Raw genomic sequence first — 21928 nt, forward strand, 5'->3', positions numbered from 1 at the left:
TTTTGGACGATTTTTTACCCCCCCCCCCTCGTCACACGGCGTCACATAAAGTCAGACCCACCATCAAATATGACGTCACAAAGCTCTGCCCCAACCCCCCCCCCCCAAAACCATATTTCCATTTTGAAAATAAAACATGCTTCAAATCGCTTTAAACTATTGTCATTGTAGTGCGTATTTAATGTGGCGCTGACACTCTGATGTTGTAGGAGTGTTATAACAACTAGTGTTATAACAATTCTATATTTATTTAAAGTTGCGCATTTTTATATGACGTCACATTTCTCCCCCCCCCCCGTCATCACACGTCGTCACAAATGTCTGACCCCCCCCCCCAGGTGTGTTACGTCATTTATGGACGGCCCCTAAAGCATGTTTCTAAATGTGGAGGGAGGCGGCGAGATGTTAACTACCTCGCATGGTTTACAGGAGGTCGTGGGTTCGATCCCGACCCTAATGCGCGCTGTATATTTGGAGTTCGCGTGTTCTCCCCGTGGTCGCGTGGGCATTTTTTTCTGGGTCCTCCAACGAGAAGCTGAGGCCACGTGACTCTGGCACGTGGAACCGACCCCGAGTAAAATCGACCCGTAAACAGATCACACGTAATGCGTCAGTCATCTCTTTATTAAAGGCGTCTAAGTGGTTACATGCAATAGGCGACAGCGCGTGGCGTGTGTTTACAATGCACAATTCCCGTGTATGCGTGTGGGTTTGCGTGGATTCTACAAGTCACCGCAACAGGTGCTCAGATGCGTACCTGGTGTGGTGGGTAAACATCGCCACTGGGGAGACAAAGGTGGTCGGGTATCGTGCCGGCCTCAATACGTGCTCACTAACAGCACTTGTCCCGACAGTCTGTTGAGGCTAGACGGGCGATCTTTGTCTTTGTGGTATTGCGGGGAGTGTCGATGGGAACCGGTATTGTAGTGCATCGTGCACTCTGCTACGAACCCGGTGACCCGAAATTGATTCCCACTCACGGATGACATCAGCGGCGAATATTTGTACCGGTCCTGGCTGGACCTGCCCGAGGTCGACTCAACCATTGCAAAAGCATCAGGTGCGGTGTGTAAACATCAACAGTGAGGAGATAAAGACGGCCCGGCGTTTCGCTGGCCTTCATAGGTGCTTGCGAACATCACTTGCCGCAACAATCTGTTTAGGCTATAGGGGGGAGTGATCTTTATTATAGAATAAAACTTAAATAAGTGGCAGGTTATTTTTTTTATTTTTTGGTCGGTAAAATGTATGAAATGTCATCTGCAAACGTGTCTCTCTGTAACAATTGTGGGACCGGACACCTGAATATCATGACATTTGCATGAACCTGAGGAGAGCTTACGGATTTCTAGATCAACACTTGCACGTGTGACTTTTGAGACGAAACAAATGTTGATATATTTTTCTTTTATTTTGTTGCCTCTGACCGAATCAGCCTTGACACACGGGAAATGGGCACAATTGTAAACCACGCCACTGCCACACCCTTCAAAGGCTGAATAGATACTTAGTATATAAAAGATCATCAAAATCTATAATTCCAGGGTATCACCCACCACCTTGGTCGTATGTCCACATGTTCTTTGCCAAGCCCTGCATTTACCCCCCCCACCCCCCCAGATCAACATCAACATCGCAAGTGGATTCGAAACGCCGGCCGTCATCAGTGGCGTTGCTTTCGGGTGTGCGGGGCGGTGCAACTGCGCAGAGACCCGCCGTGAACCGGAGGGCCCAAGTGTCAACCACTCCACGCCACTGATCCGTCGTGTGTGCTTGCGTTCTCTCAGCGCTGCCTTCAAGTGTGCCGGAGCAAAACGAAGGCTGTGGCGCTCAGACTCGTGCATCAAAATCACAAAAGGTGGATTCGATTTCGTCGGGACGGGCGTTGGACAAAGAAATTAGCGGAACAACAGACGTCAAGAAAATAACCCATCACTTGGTCATTGTGCTTATAGAGGTCAACAATCGATTCACAAACTCCGAGATCTCACGAGCGGTCTCGGCGGGACCTGACAAACTCAAATAATGAAACACATTTACAGGAGCTGCATGGACAAAGGGCTTCAGTTTAGGTAGAGCTCTCCGGGGCTGAGCTCCAAAAAATACTTCCACCCCACGAACCCCACCCCCCCCCCCCCCAACTTCCTCTTGCTATCAGTGGGGTGGGTGGCATCCGTCGCTTAGGCAGCCCCAGTATATATTCCATGAGAAACGAAGCCCTGAATCGACTGTTAGCCTGGTCCACGAGAGCCGTGTTAGGGTTGAGTGGGTCACTGCTGGAACGGAAGAGATTCCTAGTTCCGGCCTCCATGCTGGGAGGAACCAGGCATTTTCCCTCTGGGATTTGCAGGCATTGGGCCCTTGGGATTCTCATGTCCTGGGCTCTTGGGAGACCCAGACCCTGGGCTTCGGGGAGACTCAGCCCCTGGGCTTCTGGGAGACTCAGACCCTGGGCTCTTGGGAGACTCATGATTCGAGCCCTTGCCCATCTTGGATTTCATGTCTTCAACCGATCTGCGATGTCTGCCACCTTGGCCTGGTCTGCCACCTTGGCCTGGCCTGTCACCCTTGGGGGGCTTTGGGGAGTCGTGATTGGGGCCTCCAGGGGGGGACAGCACGCCCTTGCATCGGCCGTAGATTTCGGCTGCCTTGGCCAGGATCTGCTCGCGGGTCACGTTGAGGATCTGCTGCACCTTGGCGATGATGTTGGGCACGTTGTAGGGCGGCTGACCGACGATGTCTGCGAGAGAAACCCGCGGGACACCATTCAGTGCAATGCACACGCGCAGAAGCGGTTATGCTGTTGCTGTTATTATTGTTGGCATGGGCGCTGTAAACAGCGCAAACCGTGGGGGGAGGTGGGGGGAATAAAAAAGTGCTAAGAGGCCGCCCTGGTGAAGCCAAAAGAGGCGTTAGGGTTCGAATTAGTGAGGACGGGTACTCGTGTCTTGTTGACTAGTTCGGGTAAGTGTCAATAGGAGGGCTAGTATTAATAGCGAGTTGGTTGGTTATAGTTATGACCAATGGGAGGGCTGGTACTAGTAGTTTTGTTGGCAAGTTGGTTAGGGTCTAGTGAAAGGCCTCGTATTAGTGGGTGGTTGGCTAGTTGGTTATGGTCAATAGAAGGCTTATTAATTTACGTTGGTTGGTTAGTTATCAAAGTTAGGGTCGGCGGGAGGGATAGTACGAATGTATAAGTAGCTAGCCGGTTATGGTTCGGGTCAGTGAGAGGGCTTGTTCAAAGTGTCTGGGTTGGTTAATTGTTTTTGTATGAGGAGGCGTGCCTTGCTGCCTTTGTCTCACCTGCAAAGGAGCAGTTGACGGGCTGCGCTGGGTTAGGAAAGTCGATGCCGCTGAGGTTGCACTTGCTGAAGAGGCCCACCACCCCCTCGACGCTCAGGGAGCCATTGAGGGACCTCTGCACCGCCTTGATCAGATCCTCCAGGGCCTCTCCCCCACGGGCGTGATCTCCTTTATCTCCGTGATCTTCTCCGCTGTGGTGGCCTGCAAGGCAGGCAGGGCACGGGACACGCGGGTTTATTCGTACGCCGATTACGATTCGCGGCCTTATCGTGGCCCCGCCGCCGTCACGTGGGAAGCTCGCAGCGAGTGCCGTCAAAATGGCGACCGAACGTTGACCGTCGACTTCCCGATCGGAAGAGCAACGTTTGAAGGGGCCACTGCGTGGAGGCGCTGTAGCCGAGGGGATAGGCCGCGGTAGATGTCCTATGAGCATCTTGCTACTACTGCATCTACTGCGTGGAGGTGCTGTAGCTGAAGAAATAGGCCACTCTACATTTGCTGTGAGCGTCTTGCTTCTACCGTACCTACTGGATGGAGGCGCTGTAGCCGAGGGGATAGGCCGCGGTAGATGTCCTATGAGCATCTTGCTACTACTGCATCTACTGCGTGGAGGTGCTGTAGCTGAGGAAATAGGCCACTCTACATTTGCTGTGAGCGTCTTGCTTCTACCGTACCTACTGGATGGAGGTACTGTAGCCGAGGGGATAGGCCACGAGGTGGATAATAGATTTTCAGTTTTGTTCATATTGGAAGGTCTTTCCGTAGGATTGTCCACTGTTAACCTGCCACAGCGTGGTATCTAATCTATCCACCCCAGTGGGATCATGGGTAAAGTAGATCTCCGACCAGGGTTGGAGCTTGCGTCTATGCATTTCTATGGAGATTATATAGTCGTGTTGGCGAGTTTCTGTCTCGTACCTGTACGCATGTACACACTATATACAACGTGCGGAGAGCGGTGGCGCAGTGGTTAGCGCACTGGGAAATGAGTGGCGAGGGGTCATGAGGGTGATGTTGAGCATCACGTCACCTCTTCTGTAAGGACGACTTGCCTACCAGTTAAATATATACATCCAGTAAAAACAGTATTCACGCAACTTAACCTTGCATATTTACAAAGTACAAATGCTCGGATATTTTTGTCACGGCATGTACAAAATGCCGATGAACGACTTGGAGGAATGGGGTCCGTACAGTAGACTAAAGTAGACACTGCAAGGTCGGACTAAATAGAGGAAGCTGCACGCACACGTGGGGCGGTGGCGCAGTGGTTAGCACCGCACTGCATTCCTAGCACATGCCTAGCCTCATAAACAAGCACAAAAAATGAACTCAACACATTCGTCAATAACGCTGTGTTGCGGCATTTATCACAATCCCCCCAAAAAAAATCGCAAATAGGTGACCTTTCGGACAATGGCCCTTTTTCACAGCGTTATAAAGAGGCTGGACAGACAGAGTGGCAGAGATGAGAGCCTTGTTAAAGGCTTATTAAAGATTCCTCCGATCTAAATAAAGATTCTGATTCTGGATGGAGAAAGAGCCAACACATTTCCCAAAGCGAGATTTTCTTTGGATAACTTGTGTGTCTGTGTTCAGGCACACACACAGGCTCACACATGAACTGTATTTAAACAGTCGTTTTGCGAACATTCATGGTATCATTAATTGTTTGTGACGGTCCTGAGTCTGCGTCTGGGTTTTTTTGTTGTTCAGTTTGATTAGGCTCTGAAATCCGGGAAAAGTGAGTTCAATTCCACGGCTAACAATATCAGCGGCGAGTCAATGTCCACCGACTGACCTTGCCATCCACGAATCACCGTGGCCCCGTCCTGTGCGGTGCTGGTGATGATGATGAAGATAGTTGCGGGTTCAGTGCTTAATTTCATCGGGAACAACCAGGATTGCTGTTCCAGGAATTATTTTCGGTTTTATCCCTAAACCTATTCACTGGGATTATGTGATTACAGGATGCAACGATGTAGGATTACTGTATGATGGATTTGCGTGGCTTGTAGGTCTACTCTAGTGGTAGTGCCTTACGCCAGTAATTCCTATTCCACGCGGGCCGAGGAGCGCCGTGGGGACATATCGGGTGAGAAATGAAATCCGTGGACTTAATTAATCTCGATGGGCTCAATCTGACATAGCATAAACTTTTGTGGCTTTGTACCAAATCTATCATGAGCTGCCTAAGGCGGGATTGGTAGGTAGGTCTGATAATAATGACGATGGCCAGGTGGATAAATGGAGTTGTATGGATGATGGTGATGTGGTGTTGATACATATATAGATGATGTATGGATGATGATTATGAAGGTGGTAAGTAGGTGTGTGGATGCTGTGACATTGATGGTGGTGATGGGTGATAGAGTGTATATGATGGCGTTGTATGGATGATGGTGGTGGTAGTAGTGGTGGTCGTTGATGGACGTAGAGATGTATTGATGATGAAGTGTTGGTGGTGGATAGGCGTGTAGTTGATGTAGAAGTCATGGTAGTGATTGATAGTGTATAGATGATGTATGGATGATAATGAGGTGATGAATAGGTTTATGCATACTGTTACAGTGATGGTGGTGGTAGTTGATCGATGTGTGGATGTTTGGATGACTATGAAGATGTGGGGTTGGTGGTGGTGGTTGAAAGGTGTATAGATGGTGGATTGGTGATGAATACGTGAATAGATGATAAAGGACACATTTTCTTAATAGCCTCTCCCCTTTACAAATAATTAAAATAATTATCTCATTACTCGTACATTCGTTGTTCATATAAGTGCATATTCTTGGACCATAATGTCACGCAATTGTATCCTTAGAATGATATCAGATATCATTCTGTGAATGCAATCGAAATACGATACCACCTATAATATCGACTTGGGATGTTATTGTTCTCTCTTGCTCTTTACAAATCACACGAGCCCCTTGAGCTTCGCACGATATCACATCACCCATTATTCACCTCGCCAACAACCACGAATGGCTCTGCCTATTTACCGTATTCTCCGGATAATGGCGCACTAACACCCTGGATTTTTTTTTTTCAGCAAATGTCGGGGGCTTGTCTGCTAATGCGGTAGGTGTATGTTTGTCTGTCTGCGTGTGCGTTTTCTAATATTTGCAGAACTCTATAAATACCGGACACAAGTTTTTGGGGTGCATCTTACTTTCCCGAAGCGTCTTATAATCGGTAGAATACTATACGACCCGCGTGACACTCTTAAGGCCTATTAAACCCGATTAAATTGTTCAGCACTATTACGTCCCATTAAGCTCCATTAGTATACACAATCGAATTCTATTCATCCTAATTTCTAAAAGAGGTCGATTGTGCCCTCTGTATGTAGAACTTCTTTCGCACCGTACGTAGCCAACCGTGCGAATCACACCCAGAAATTGGTCCAGTCAGTGTCTCCTGCTCATATTGACGTCTCAAATGTCGACCCTGAGCCAGCCGCCGAGATCCCACGTTTCTATGCCGAGGCGTCAGTCTCGTCCGTGGGACCAGCACTGTTCAACTCTCACAACACGATGCGCCTTTGTTTTATCGACCCAGGAGGTATATTGATGATGATGATGATGGTGGGATGAACATCATTTAAGCTCACGATCGATCCACGAAACAATTCTCTCTCGCGTAGCCTTCCTAGACTGTCGGCGAAAGTGTAGCGAGCGAGCCGCTACGAACCCGGCCACCTGGCTTGAATTTTCCTTTCGCGGCTAACATTGGCGGAGATAAATAACAGAATAGCTGAACCGGTCCGGGGCCTCTCCTAGATCGACTCAGCCTCAAACGAGTTACCCGGTGCGATCTGCAAACATCGCCGCTAGGGAGACAAAGGCGGCCGGGCGTGGTTGCTGGCCACCCACCCTCTCGTCGTGTGCCCTGTCGACCCTTCCTGGGTGTTCCCCGTGAACAGCCCAAAACAGTCCGTCTTTGTATCTGGGTGTGCGTATGAGTGCGCGTGCGTGACTGTCGGTGACCCCAAGGCCGTATTTATCATATATATTGGGGGGGACACAATATTCACATATGCTCAAAATGTCCCCCCCCACCAATATATTGCTATAAAAAATATAAAAAAAAGTAATAATAATTGCTATGCTATGTAAATAAAAACAACAATTTGCTAAACCTTGGCCACACTAGCTGGACTTGTCTTCATATAAATCAATGCATAGATTGCTGTTTATATGATTGTGGTTATGGTTGTACTTTATTAATCCCTAATCTCGAACATTACATACAATGAAACAAGAAATGGTAAAAAGTAAAAACAGAGCAATATAATACAATACACTATTAGACATTATTATAAAAAATACATAAAAAGTCCATCCCAGGTGTTAGTGAATTTAAAAATATTTTAGGCAGGAAATGGCAGGAAATTCGTTTAAAAATTTAGATATTTTTTTCTGGGTGGGGACCACTCCAGACCCCCTGTAAGATTTGGTCCCCCCCAATGTTGACTCCATGGCTACGGCCTTGGATGTGACCCCTTAGTCCTTACCGCCCGCCTTCGGAGGAGCGCAGGACGCGAGTCCACAGAGGAGCAGCAGAACGACGAACCCGCGCAGCATGGCAGCGGTCACTTGGCGCGAGTCTGCAGGAGGGCCACGTGCGATGTACAGCTGAGCGGCAAGCACTGGACGGTGGAGCTGACGGTGCTTGAGTAGCGCGACACCGCGTGCCCCCTACTTATATACACACGCTAGGGGCGAGGGGTTGGCGAGTGGGCTGGGTTGATGACTTAATGGTCGACGTTGTACGGGGAGTTCGTATTACGAAATGCGGGTGGGGTGGGGTAAGGTGAAGACAGGTGCTGGTAGCGATGATGATGATGGTGGTGGTGTGGGGTAGAAGGGAGGAGAGGGAGAGAGAGAGAGAGGTGGGGAGGGGGGTTATTGGTGTTGAAACCAGCTACGGCCAACGTTGATTGACGGAACAGCGGCGGGCGCTCGGAATGACGGCGATGAGGAAGGAACAAACGGCGGAGCAAACGCGCGGCCACGGCTGAGCTGACTCTGTCGTTGTTGCCAACTGGACAAAGGGGGGAATCAAATGGTGCGCTCTATGGGGACGGTGCACCGCGCGCACACAGAGCAAACAACGAGGATAATGCAGGGGGCACGGGGGGGGGGGATGAAACAGGCGCAGTGACAGCATCCCGTGAGGAGTGGGTGGGCATCAGTTACGTTGCGCGGAACAGCACAAGCAAGAGAGAGAGTGTTCTTTCCATCAGCGACCATCACGACGGTGGTTGTTGGACGTTCATTGAAACGATTCCTCTTCGATGTTGGTGTCGGGGGGTCGGCAAATTGCAACTCTGGAGCAGCGTGCGGCTCTTTAAGGGGCTGCTCCGTGACGTCGTTTATTAAGGACAGCCACCGTCTCGCATTCACCACCACGTGGCATTGCGGCTGTTGAAATATTGAGGGTTTTTTTAAAGGAATTCGATAAAAATTGGATCTTCTTGTTACTTTGTTTGGCGACCCCTGGTGTACAGCAACAAGGATTTGACTGACACCGAGGTGGTTGAGCCAGATGATTGCGTCAGGAGTAGCGGGGTGGCTTATAGCTGCGATGAAGATGTATCTTTCATGTAGATCCATGCGTGAGCCTCGGGGTCTTTATTTGCGTCTCTGGGTCCCAGTGTCAATCTATAGGTCTGTGTGGATCGAGAGGTATTTGTCTTCTTCGTATGGCGAATGTTGGTGTAGAGCAACCACTATAGTTTTACATTTGGGTGGTTTAGCCAGAACATTTCGCCAGGAATAGCAGTAAGTGAACACCTGGTTTAATTAGCTCAATTAAGGGAATAATTAGAAACAAGTGTTTACATAATTACGTAGATCTTTAGGGTTGACTTTGGGAGGCCCTACCCTATATAAAGATCAGAAAGTTTGTGAGTTTGGTCTTCATCATAGAGATGGGAGGACACAAGTCATGCAATGATAAAAAAAAATCTCTAAGGACCTCAGAATAATAGTTATTGATGCTCATCAGTCCGGAAAGGGTTACAAAACCATTTGCAAGGATTTGGGGCTCCACCAATCCACTATCAGACAGATCGTCTACAAATTGAGAGAGTTCAAGACCACAGCCACTCGACCCAGGAGCGGTCGTCCTCCCAAAATATCTCCAAGAACAAACCGGAAAAATCATCAGGGAAGTCACAAAGAACCCCAGAGAAACATCCAAGGATCTGCAGACCACTCTCGCCTTGGCCAATGTGAGTGTTCATGATTCAAATATCATAAAAAAACAAGAATGGTGTTCACGGAAGGATAGCAAGGAGAAAACCACTGCTCTCCAACAAGAACATTGCTCCCAAAGAGCACGTGGATGATCTGCAAGACTTCTGGAACAATGTTTTTTGTACAGACGAGTTAAAGGTATAACTTTTTGGCCTCAATGAGAAACGTTACGTTTGGCGAAAATCGAACACTACATTCGAACACAAGAACCTCATCCCAACCGTGAAGCATGGTGGTGGGAATGTGATGGTTTGGGGCTGCTTTTGTGCCTCAGAACCTGAACGGTTTGTCGTCATTGACACAAACATGAATTGCACATTGTATCAGAAGATTCTAGAAGATAATGTCAGGTCATCCGCCCGTGAGCTAAAGCTGGAGCGATAGTGGGTCTTGCAGCAACATAACGATTCTAAACACACAAGAAGTTTTTCAAAAGAATGGCTGCAGAAGAAGAATTTCCACATTTTACAATGACCTAGTCAAAGTGCGGACCTAAACCCGATCGAAATGTTGTAACGGGACCTGAGGTGAACTGTCCATGCAAGGCAACTCTCAAATGTTACCGAGTTGAAGGCGTTATGTAAGGAGGAATGGGACAAAATTCCTCAAATCCGATGCGAGAAAGACTGACCAACGGTTACAGGAAACGCTTCCATTTTGACTCAAAACGTTCGTGACTGCAGGAATTCATATTCTTGGTTCTTTCGGTAAAGTCACGTAGATAGAAATTTTTAATAATAAAATGGTGCTTTTTTGCTTTTATCATTTTAAATTTATTATTTTTTATTTTCTATCTACGTGACTTTACCGAAAGAACCAAGAATAGGCAACGCTTAGTTGCGGTCACTGCTGCTCAAGGGGGTGTCACCAGTTACTGAATCTAATAGGTTCACACACTTTTTCACACATGTCATTGAATGTAGAATCAGTCGAGGGTAACTAAATGTTGAAAGAGCATCATGTGTGTTGTTTCATTTGTTTAATCAGGCTATCTTTGTCTATTATTAGAACATAGATTAAGATATAATAACATTTTAGGTTTGAAATATGCGAAATATGTGAAAATCCTAAGGGGTTCACAAGCTTTTTCCTCGGCACTGTATAATGGATGATGATACTGATGATGTTGATGGTTGAGAATTAGAATGGACAATGATGACGATTGACAATGAAATAAATAACAACTATAACAGATAACGATTATAGAGCTGCTAATTGCGCTCATGCTGATAATGCTGATAATTACAATTTCAAATTATAACGGATAATGATGATGGTTGACATTTATAATAGACGACGATAATGATGATGATGATAATTCTTGACGATTATGATGTAGACAAAACTGAATGCTGATGATAAAAAATAACATCATGAATGATAATGATTGAAGATGAATGATGATGACAATGACGGTGCTGAGTCACTGACAATTGCAACACGAGGCGAGCACGTGAGAGAGTTGGGTTGCGGGGGGGGTGGGCGGGCGCTGTCGTTGTTGAAACCCCGGCTCACGCCATCTCTTCGCGCATGAATGAACGCCACCGAGACCTGAGCCGCCGTCTCTCCATTGTCCACCGGGTTCATTACGCACACGCGCTGTGAATAGACCTCAGGTGGTGGCACCCGAGCCAAGCCGGTAACCAACAACTCAGCGCGTACACTTGTGACGACTCCGATCACCGCACGCCCGCCCGCGCGCCCAACACAGCAACAGCCGCGAATTAGCGGTGACGTCGCCACGGCGCTCGTGCCAGGCTAGGTGCACATTGAGGCGCTCGCGAGGCTCGCTGCTGCTGCTGCTGCTGCTGCTGCTGTAGGAGGTGGTCACGGGACGGACTGAGATGATTGTCAGGTGCCGCCGCCACCTCTGTGCTCCCAACTGTGTCAACCTGCTGCGTTTTATCCACCCGGCGCTCCGCTCGTTGTTGTGAGCGTCGTTCCTCTGCCCTCCGCTGCGTTTTAGCCACACACACACACACGATCAAGCGGTGCAGCATGAAGTGACGAATTGTTATATAATCCCACAGGTGGGATTATAAAATATATAATAGGCAACGTTTCCCGTCATGGTCCTTTAACATAGATGCGTTGTCTGAAAGACCATTGCATGATACGTCAACTTTTATGAATATACATTACATTTCTGACAGTATTATTGCCGAATGTGCTGAGTGTTTTGTTAATTGTGCTTGTGCACCACTGCCAATGCAGAATCAGAAAGCAGGTATTCCTTAGTGACGGCTTTCCGGTCCCATCGTTGTTTTGACAGCGTGTTCGTCACGAGCGCTACGAGTTGTAAGCTTGCAGTGATTTCGAAATTCTTACGGCAAGTCCAAGTTCAGTGCACTGCAGTTGAATGGCTCCACAGTGAATCTTTATTCACACGGGAAGTGAAGCTTAGCGCGCTAAAATAACGATACAATGAACATACGGATTGCATTTGCAACGTTCTGGAACATCGTTTACGCGATATCTCGCTTAGCGTCTCGTTCGTCATTGGAGTTTCGTTCACATCGTGTTGTTATTTTGTCTCTTTCCAAGAGGTTGACGCGATGGGGCTGTCGCGAAAGCAGATGTCTCAGAACTATTTCTGAGGTCCCTCCAAGTGACCTCTTAAATCTACACAGTAGGGGGACAGCTCTTTGCCACCCGCCCTTCTGCAGGGGGCAATGTTCATCACATGAATGCCAAACTTATATTTCAAACTCTCAGAGCTGGAGTGTGGGCCATGCATATTCAAGTCAGGAATCAAATGTGATATTATTCCACGTGCGTGTGCAGCCATTGGTGAACGGATATAGACCACTTGTCAACTTTCTAAGCAAAAAAAAAGACCCAGGATGGTTTTAATGACAGGCGGCTGCAACATTTGGATTCGAATCCCACGATTTTATCGTGGCCAGCTCAGCCTCTCAAACTTTCGAGCCACGAGACCGCCCCCCCCCTCACCCCCCCCCCTTTTGTTGAGAATGTTACGGTGAAGCAACGCGGATTCTCAAGTTAGCATTGGCGTGACGGTTTTGGTTCTCAATTTAGCAACGTTAACTTGAAAGGACACGCATCGGGGTTTTGTTATTCAGTACAATGATCCATATTTAGTTTTGGGTTGGGCCACACATGTACAGGTTTCCCTCGCTCTATGCGGGTAGTGGATGCGTTCCAAAAAATGAAAAAGGGAACGCACACATCAAAATGGAGTAGCTTGGACCACACGGTCATCTGGCTCACAATGGGACAGCTGACTGCCGAGCAGCGCACACGCTACACAAATGAACGTCCCATGGAGGCGCGCATAGCCGCACATGAGTGAATTTAACCCGCATATAGCGAGTTTTGGGTAGAAATGGGTTAGCCGCGTTTTCGCGAAATCGCACAAACAGAACCCGTACAGAGCGGGGGAAACGTGTGTTGACATTAACTTCCCACCTCATCTTTGACCTTCTACCTCACTGACCTTCCACCTCATTAATTTATGCAAATTATAGTTTTGTTCAGAAAAGTCTTAAGCCACCGCGAGGGGATTTTTTCTGGCCAGAATTTGATCGCTACATCGGCCACGTGTAAGTAATAATATCTCTAGAAACGTGACAATTTTGTCAGGTGGTGGAAATTGGTCAGAATTTGAAGTATATTCAATTTGTTTCATAATCATATAAACATGTCTACAGAGGGGGATATGTAAATTAGAATGATATTCCAGAAGGGCTATAAAGATGTAATTTGTCAAAAAAAGTAATCGAGTTTATATGTTTAACACGTAGGCTTTCGGGACCAATATCTTCCATAATACAGGTTTTTTTTGGGTTAGATCGCACACAGCGTTTACCGAAAGAAAACGCACATTGACGCTTAACTGAATGCAGTCACACCATCACCCAGCACAGAAATCCGCTGTCATCAAGTTTCAGATGGTGATACTCTGAGAAGTGAAATTAAACATGTTAAAGAAGCGGTGCAATTAAGCGGTTACAATGATGCACAAATCAACAGGACATTGAATGCCAAAACCAAATCAAATAACACGAGCATTGAAATTGACCAATTAATAAAAAATATTAAAATAGCATACATTGTGGGAGTAACTGATAAAATAGCCAGATGTATGGAAAAACAAAACCTCTGAGTGAGATTTAGCACGGTATATAAAATACAGAAATTTATATCTGGTACAAAAGATGTATTACCGAAGCTATCAACAGAAGGTGTGTACAGGATGAATTGCACTTTTGGCAAATGCTATGTTGGGCAAACAGGGCTAATGATCGGCACGAGACTAAAAGAACATCAAAGAAAATTTAAATACTTCCAAATACAACTGTCAGAAGCGGCAGAACACGCGTGCCAACAAGGACACTCAATTGATTTTGACAATGTTGAAGTTCTGTGTAAAACTAGTTACTACTGGCCAAGACTAATTAGAAAATCCATCGAAATTTAGAGAAATAAAAATAATTTTAATCGTTCGGATAGCGACAGACTTAGTGCTGCTTGCAAGCGAATAATCAAATATTACATTGTTTAAATGTGTAAAGACGACTTGAGACACTGCTCTTGAGATGGCACTTTATTGAAGACGCGTTCAAGTGACACAGGCGGAGACCCCCACTGCAACAGCCCCGAGTCGAGGCCACGCCCCCCTTCCCGAACATTCTCGCCGACTCTGGACGCTCGCTCTACCTTCTCGATCATTCCCGTAGCCAGCAGTCCCTTCGCACTCACAGCTGACTCCCCTGTCATTACCTCCCGTGGACACTAGTCCACTCACACCGCATGCAGACTCTACTGTCATTACAAATGCATGCCTATACAGGTCATAATTACTGGCGAAACCTCGTACTCAGATTGTAAATGTTGTGGCTTGGCTCTCCAACACGCCGCGTGCTGTACTAGTGACGAATCGGCACGTTCTGTTTACGTGACAAACCCCGTTACTAATTGGCTGTCGGGAGGTGGCGGGTTTAACAACACATTTAGATATTTACGCGATCTAACCCCAGAAAAACCCTGTACTATCGAGACTATTTGCTGAACTGGAAAAGAAAAGCCAACATTTAGAATTGGGCGACCAAAGATCGTGGCGCAGATGTGGATTTGGTTTCACATATAGCGAGGGCATGGCCAGCCGAGTGTCATCTCCATGGCTCGATGCCTCGTGACCAACTCTTAGAAAAGACGAGATGCCCATCGTCAGTGAAGCAAGTACATCGACTTCCGCGAAGTCAGACGCTACATCCGAATAGGGCCAAGGACGAGGAGCTCCTGGTTCCTATCGTTGTGCACACAAAAGAGTGCGTGACCTAGACTCGTGTACATCGAGCCAGACTAAGGCACTTTTTCGGCGAGGGAACGCAACATTCCTAGGTCGAGATGTTAACTCCTTTTCCTGGTATGCAAAAAGTCGTGGCTTCGATCCCGACCTGACGCCTATTGTATTCTGTATTTAGAGTGTGTGTGTGTGTCTCTCTCTCTCTCCCCGTGGTCGCGTGAATGTTTTTCCGGGTCCTGCCGGTTTCTCCTCCACATTTAGCAACACGCGTTTAGAGTACTATATTTGGTTACTGTAAATGCACACATGATAAGCCACTTCGTTGAGCTATCATTCGTGGCGAGGTCGCTTCTGAAAAAGAGCTATATAGTCAGTACGCCTTACCCGGTACGATAATGATATAGGTAAAAAAAAATAGGTTTTATGTTGCTATCACTCTTATTATCATAAAATTACCGCGTAATTTTCCAGATGGAAAGCCTCAGTCTCAAGACTCGTCTTCAGTAGGATCGCGCATTGGAATGTTTGTATGGCATGATACGTGTTGCTAAATTCGATTCTAAATATATGTTGGCGATCATTAAGGGCATATTAAGTGACTTCAAGTTGTCGATAATTGTGGATATATTAAATACGTTTGTTGAATTTGTCGTAAAAAAATCGAACCTTGCATCAAGAATCAATCATCGTGACAAATGTGCCATACGAATGCCGCTCAAATGATGCACTCGCAGAATGCCGGGCGGTTGAGGGCGAGGTGTAAACAATTCCTCTATATTTTCCACGCGGAGGGGCAGAGATACGTGAAGGATTTCATATTCGGCGGCGTATTTATTCAGCCACTCATCATCAGACGAGTGGTCGACACTCAATGCTGACGTATCCTGGCCACAATCCCACCGGCCTCACAGCCTACAACACCTGGCAAGCCCTTCGCATCGTACGCCGGCAACCGCGATAATCGGAGGTGCGGATCGATTCCATTGCGCGCCACTGATGCTATCCGTGTACCCCCGTTGCGTCACGCACCCAAGTCGCTCACAAATACAGGTTCGACAAAGAACGTTCTATTTAGAGCATGGAGCATTGTGTTACGTAATTTTTCTTTTTCAAACAATGGACGAACGTTTCATTGGAAACATTTCACAACATTTCAGAATGTTTGACTTTCACACGCAATCATGTGCTTTAGCTATGAATTCACAACGACAAACATCCCCACCCCCCCCCCCCCCCCCAAAATAAAATGTTTCGCTCCGGATGATCGCTGCAAAGTATGACCTGTGTTTTAATTTAGTGTGCTGATCTTAAAGGTGCATTGACAAATTATAATACTCCGATTGATGCTCCTGCTGTTGTGGAGTGACTCATGCAGCCAGCTATGGCTGCAGGGTTTTGGTAGTACATGTTGTTTGTCGTTTATTGTGAAAATTCCGTCAGCTCCTGTGATCACTGTTACATTTGCTTTATTTTGGTGATTTCGAAAAGTTTACTGGTTTGGCCATGTTTGTTTGTTGTAATACGGAGTAAGACTGATGGCCTTAATCTAAGTTGTCTTATGGTTGTTGTTGTTGTTGTTGTTTGACTTGCATCCCACTGGGATTTTTGCACACAGCGTTGGTGTACGGTGTTTTTTCTGAAATATTTTGCTGTCTTTTCTTGGATTTTCTGTTTGCACTTAGTCACATATTCACTTTAAGATGTTTTCTTGTTCATGTTTTTGTTTTTTGTTTGTTGCGGTTGCACCCGATTCAAGAGTCGAATGGCTCACAGGGCAATACCTAATAAATGAACTTGAACTTGAACCCCCGTGTGGCATGTGAACAGACTGTTGGGGCAAGCGTCGTTAACGAGGAGGCCGCTATGAAGGCCAGCACGGCACACGATGGGGTGGATGGGTGGCCAGCACCACGCCCGGCCTCATTGGTCGACCCATTGCTGATATGTACACACCGCATCGGGGTTTAGACTGAGTCGACCTAGCGGTGGCCCACGACCGGTTTAGATATCCCGCACTGCTATTGGTTCTGAGCGGGAATAGAACTCGGGTCGCCTGTTGTGTAGCGCAGTGCGGTAACCGCTGCTCCATCGCGAGGATTTACACCGAAGATATTGGGAACACATTCCAGTGGGGCCTTTGCTCATCGCGTTTGGGGATGACATCGACATCGTGTCGACGCAGTGACCAAGTAACACTCCGGTTTCTGGTTCAGCGGCGGCCAGTCACCTGCTCGTCACGCTTCTACCCCAGCCACCGTGGTCGGTGTTTATCGTCACCTTCACGAGTTGATTCCTCCACCCATGTTGAAGACTCGCTCGACCAGACGGACTGGCAGATATTAATGAGGATATTATATCAAATATGAATTTGAAGATGAAGCAATTAAAATGTTCATGCAAGTGTTCAAATACATTTAGTAACCCTATTCCATGACTTTTGGGCCACTCTGTATATATATGACAAAGACAAAGAACCCCCGTATAGCCGTCACAGACTGTAGGGACAAGTGCTGTTAGCGAGCACCTATGAAGGCCAGCACGGCACACGAGGGGGTGGGTGGCCAGTACCACGCCCGGCCGCCTTTGTCTACACACCGCACCAGGTACTAATTTGTGGCTGAGTCGACTTTCGGGAGGCCACATGACCGGTTCAGATAATCGTCACCGGTATTGGCCGTGAATCGAACTCGGGTCGTCAGCTTCGTAGCGCAGCGCGCTAACCGCTGCGCCACCGCTCCCCGCCCGTGTGTGTGTGTGAGTAAGTGTGTACACACGCTGACACGGGGACGCATCATCGCTGCCCTAATGCCTAAGACGTTGTGTAACGTCTATTTGAGTGTGCTACCTTGCGTGGAAAACTCACTTCTCAACGCAGATTTGTGATGACATCCGGTGGTCTATTTGTTATTGTTGCTCGACGCCACCCGGGCGCGTTCCCGTGCGACGTGACGCAGCGGGTTGGTGGATCACGCACAGATAGGAGGCTGCGTGGGCACGCCGAGTGAGTGAACGGTGAGACGCGGGCGCCCTCGTCGCAAGGTGGAAGAGCAGCAAGTGGGTTGTTGGTGGGGCCTGGTGGGTTTTTTTTTTCTGCAGCGCAAAGTGTGAGCGGTAATCACCTCGCACGCGTGCTGGTTTCTCCGGTCACGGTGGCGAGATGTTAACTAGCTCGCCTGTTATGCATGATGGTCGTGGGTTCGATCCCAACCCTGACGCCTGCTGTGTATTTGGAGTTTGTATGTTCTCTCTCTCCCCGTGGTCGTGTGGTTTTTTTCTCCGGGTCCTCCGGAGAATTTTTCTGCTATACATTTGCACGTGATAAGCCACTTCGTTGGGCTATCATTTGTGGCCAGGTCGCTTCTCGAAAATAGCTGCATAGCTCAGTGCGCCTTATCTTGTAATATAGATAAGGCGCACTGAGCTATGGTCATGTTTCTCAAATCCCCTTCACCGCCTTTGCCCAACCCAGCAGTCCACCACATTTCGTCCGTCGATCGGCGGGTCGCGCCTGGCGGGGTAAAGTGTGGGGGTATCACCCCCCTCCCCCCCCCGCCTCTTCCAAGACATTTGCCTAACGTGGAAGAGTAGACCAAACTACCATCGACAATCCATCGAGCACCTGAATATGAACGGAAGGAGTCCGCGTGTTCTCTCTCCCCACGTGGGTGTCTCTCCGTGTGCTCCGGCTTTGGCCTTCTCCATATTTAGAATCAACGTGCGTTTAGACTCATTTGTCCGCTACTATGAATTCCCATGTTTGATGATGATGATGATAATATAAGACAATTCGATGAGCTCTCGTGTGTGGCCAGGCCGCCTCTAAAGAATAGGCCATACCTCAGTGTGCTTTACCTGGTTCATGAAATGGATTAGTTTTTAGTTTCTCTCCTTAGATGCGGTCCATTCCTAGTGGAGGCCCTTCCGTCGGCATTGGCATTAGCAGGCACTTGCGGGGCTGCGCCGTTACCTCGTGCATGTACTCGCTTCTAGCTATTACGCGCGCGGTTAGAATTGCAAACACAATACCCTGCAATGTCTACAAAGTGTCGCCCGTTGCTTGCTCTTGACAGAGAGCGGTGACAGAATGCACCTGCTTTTTATTTGCACTTTGGATTTAAGTTGCGCCCCGCAAACCGACTCCGTGCACATACAAATAATTGACGTGCGCGGTGCCTGTCAGAGCACTGCGCGTGCCGTGTCTGCATACGCGCCTGTCGGGTTACCGCGATACGGCGACACCGCGATGTAAGTACCACGATAATCGCGCAATACCTTGCCCATCTCATCAAGGAGCACAGACCATCACGCGAACTGCGCTCATCCTCGCAACAGCGGCTTTTTGGCTCGGCCGTCGAGCAAAGTCGGTCGCCGCATCGCGCGCTTTCAGATGCGCGTCTGTGGCCGCCTGGAACGCTCTTCCTTCTGATATTAGGACGCCACTGGAGCTGCGCGCTTTTAAATCTAGAGTGCCAAACACATTTCTTTAGAACTGCCTTACGTGTTTGGTTTATTGTCCTTCCCCCGCACCTCCGATTCGCACGGGTGGCTATGTATGGTGCAAAAGAAGTTCAACGTACGTGCACATACATAGTTATTGTACGTTTTTGCCAAATATCGAGATAGTGCGATTATTCTTTGCTCATTAACAAACAAATGTAAACATTACTTGCTGCTGCTGCTGCTGTTGTGTTGGCAGTGGTGCACAAGCACAAATTAACAGGAAAACATCCTACACATTCGTCCATTAATAGTGGCCTTAAAACGAAGGAAAAAAACATCATAGGTGACGTTTCGGGCAATGACCCTTCCTCACAGCACACGGAGAGGCCAGAGAGGTAGACTGGATTGTTGAAGGTATTTTTAATATATATATTAAAAAAACATATTTACGAACTAACAAACACCACAATGAAAGTTGTAAACGAACAGCTATTCCGATTTAAAGCTTTCGTGACTGCAGGGATTCATCTTCTTGGTTCTTTCGGTAAAGTCACGTAGAAGGGAAGTAATAAAATAATAAAAATAAAACATAACAAAATAATTCTCACGACGTTTCGGCCACAACGCAAGCATCCGTCTTCAGGTGTTGCGTTGTGTCTCAGACTCTCTCTTCTCGACAGACCTGTTCTCCATCTGAAGACGGCTGCTTGCGTTGTGGCCGAAACGTCGTGATAATTATTTTGTTATGTTTTATTTTTATTATTTTATTACTTCCCTTCTACGTGACTTTACCGAAAGAACCAAGAAGATGAACAGCTATTCGTCCATTAAGTAGCACGTGCGCTAGAAGCGTTAGGGATCGTAATGTCTCTCTCAATATACACCGCCAGCCCAAGCCTCCCGTAAGTCACGTGATTTCGCTGTGGCCACCCCCGCTCTGCATGCCTCGAGAGCTCCCTCGAGTGGGAAGATCTTCCGCCAGCGGTGGCGTGAGCGAGCAACTTGCAGGGTCCGCGCCTCTATCGCTAACACAAATGGTCACGGTTGTTTAATTCCACAGCTAGATGAATGTGTCAGCGATGGCGGGTACTAGGCACACGAGCGCAGCATCCTTGTGAAATCAACGGCTGGATGAGGGCCTCCCCGTGCCCTATCGCTGGTCAGTGCGGGTTCGTAAAGCCGATGGGTGCGCCGGGATCTGTTGATACATCACTCGCCGTGGCCGGGAATGAAACTCATGTTGGTCAGAGAGCAGCGCGTTAAGCACCGTGCCACCGCTACCCAATGATTATTTTTGAAACCGCAACCAAGCAAGTAAATTTTAGCTTTAGCGATGTGTAATTAGCAGATTATTTTTTTCTGCAACCTGTCAGCCATGGAAATGGACCACATCCCGAGGGGACGTTATAAGCAGCGCAACATTAGCAAACGGAGCGATGAAAATGAGTTGACGTGCAGGTGCTCGACGGAGCATTATTACATCGGAGGATCGGTAGAGTTGGTGGCGGTCCTTCGTCCAGCAGTGGATCGAACATGGCGGATGACGTTTTGCGCAATTGCTGCGGAGAGCACGCCCGCGATGAATCGTGCGTTTTGCGTCCTGTAGCGATTGCGACAAAACACCGACCCGATGCAGAGAGAAACATTGCCACACGAATTGTACGACCAACACAAGAGTTCGCGCGCGGTGACTGAGCGTGACGAATTCGTGTGATTGCACAGGCATCGCCGAGAAATATTCGGAAAGCGTTCGCGGGGACTCGGCTATTTTTGCACGCATTGCTGAGATCCCGTGTCCGATTCCGACAACGAGCCGACGGTCAAAACTCGAGTCACCATGACTGCTGCACACACGCGCACAAAAATAAACATCGCGTTTGGTTATCTGTTACCATGCGGTTGAACCACCAGCTCCGAGAGTTAAAATATCGGTCGGGCTGTCAGGCCGGGTGGTGAAGTGCTACCCTCACCTACTTGTGCGGATAATAGAGTCGCTTCAAGGGATCTCAGACGTGGTTCTGCGATATCAACTTTCGCGGGCCGTTCTCTAAGATGGGTCTGAGGCAGCGCTCCGCAAGAGTTCTAAATGGCCTGGTCGTCTCGTGTCACGTTGACAACCCATACTCGGCGCGGCACAGGGAGGCACCAGGGTTGGGGTTTTTTTTCCACTGTATTTAAAAGTTAGTAGTCTCGTGCGTGTGTACGTGTGTCACACGGTACTCGCCTCCAACATATAACGCTGTTTCTTGGTTGGCCAAAACACAATTTAGACTCGGGGATGTTAACAGAAACACGTGTTTTATATATGAAACATGTTTTTAAGTGTAATTACAATTGAATACAATTATTTCTCCGCGATTCCTGTAGCTAAAACCCACTGAGAGAGAAAGCATTATCAACCACAGTGGCTGATGGTATCCCATTATTTAACAATTTTACAAATAAAACGTAACCCTATTCAGTTGATTTTAATTGTCATTTGTTCATTATTGCACAATAAGAGTTGCGGTGATTGTATAATGCTGCGTCTTGTTTTTTTTCATGTTTTAAAGTACAAATCCATGCGAAACTGTTGGTATCGTTCCCCCCGCAGAGTGAGTGGTACATGCAGAACAACCCAAAACGCTACGGTGAGCAATGTGGATGAAAGCAG

General features: G+C 47.7%; 1 protein-coding gene across 1 annotated transcript; it reads right to left on the minus strand.

The window, feature by feature from the left end:
- Positions 1–425: 425 nt before the first annotated feature.
- Positions 426–8099, minus strand: LOC144943978 (uncharacterized). Its single transcript, XM_078871912.1, has 3 exons — positions 7820–8099; positions 3304–3504; positions 426–2740 (listed from the first exon to the last, which is right to left on the minus strand). Exons 1-3 carry the CDS (start codon positions 7887–7889, stop codon positions 2295–2297), a joined length of 717 nt encoding a protein of 238 aa, XP_078728038.1. The 5' UTR covers positions 7890–8099; the 3' UTR covers positions 426–2294.
- Positions 8100–21928: the final 13829 nt, after the last annotated feature.

Source organism: Lampetra fluviatilis, chromosome 33, assembly GCF_964198595.1.
Source record: "Lampetra fluviatilis chromosome 33, kcLamFluv1.1, whole genome shotgun sequence".
NCBI classification, from domain to species: domain Eukaryota; kingdom Metazoa; phylum Chordata; class Hyperoartia; order Petromyzontiformes; family Petromyzontidae; genus Lampetra; species Lampetra fluviatilis.

Excerpts from the sequence above, each read along its gene's own strand:
- LOC144943978 (XM_078871912.1), bottom strand. The coding sequence starts at position 7,889 with ATGCTGCGCGGGTTCGTCGTTCTGCTGCTCCTCTGTGGACTCGCGTCC. Across the intron at positions 3,505-7,819 it reads CGCTCCTCCGAAGGCGGGCG|GCCACCACAGCGGAGAAGAT; the intron begins GTAAGGACTAAG and ends CCTGCCTTGCAG. Across the intron at positions 2,741-3,303 it reads CGTCAACTGCTCCTTTGCAG|ACATCGTCGGTCAGCCGCCC; the intron begins GTGAGACAAAGG and ends TTTCTCTCGCAG.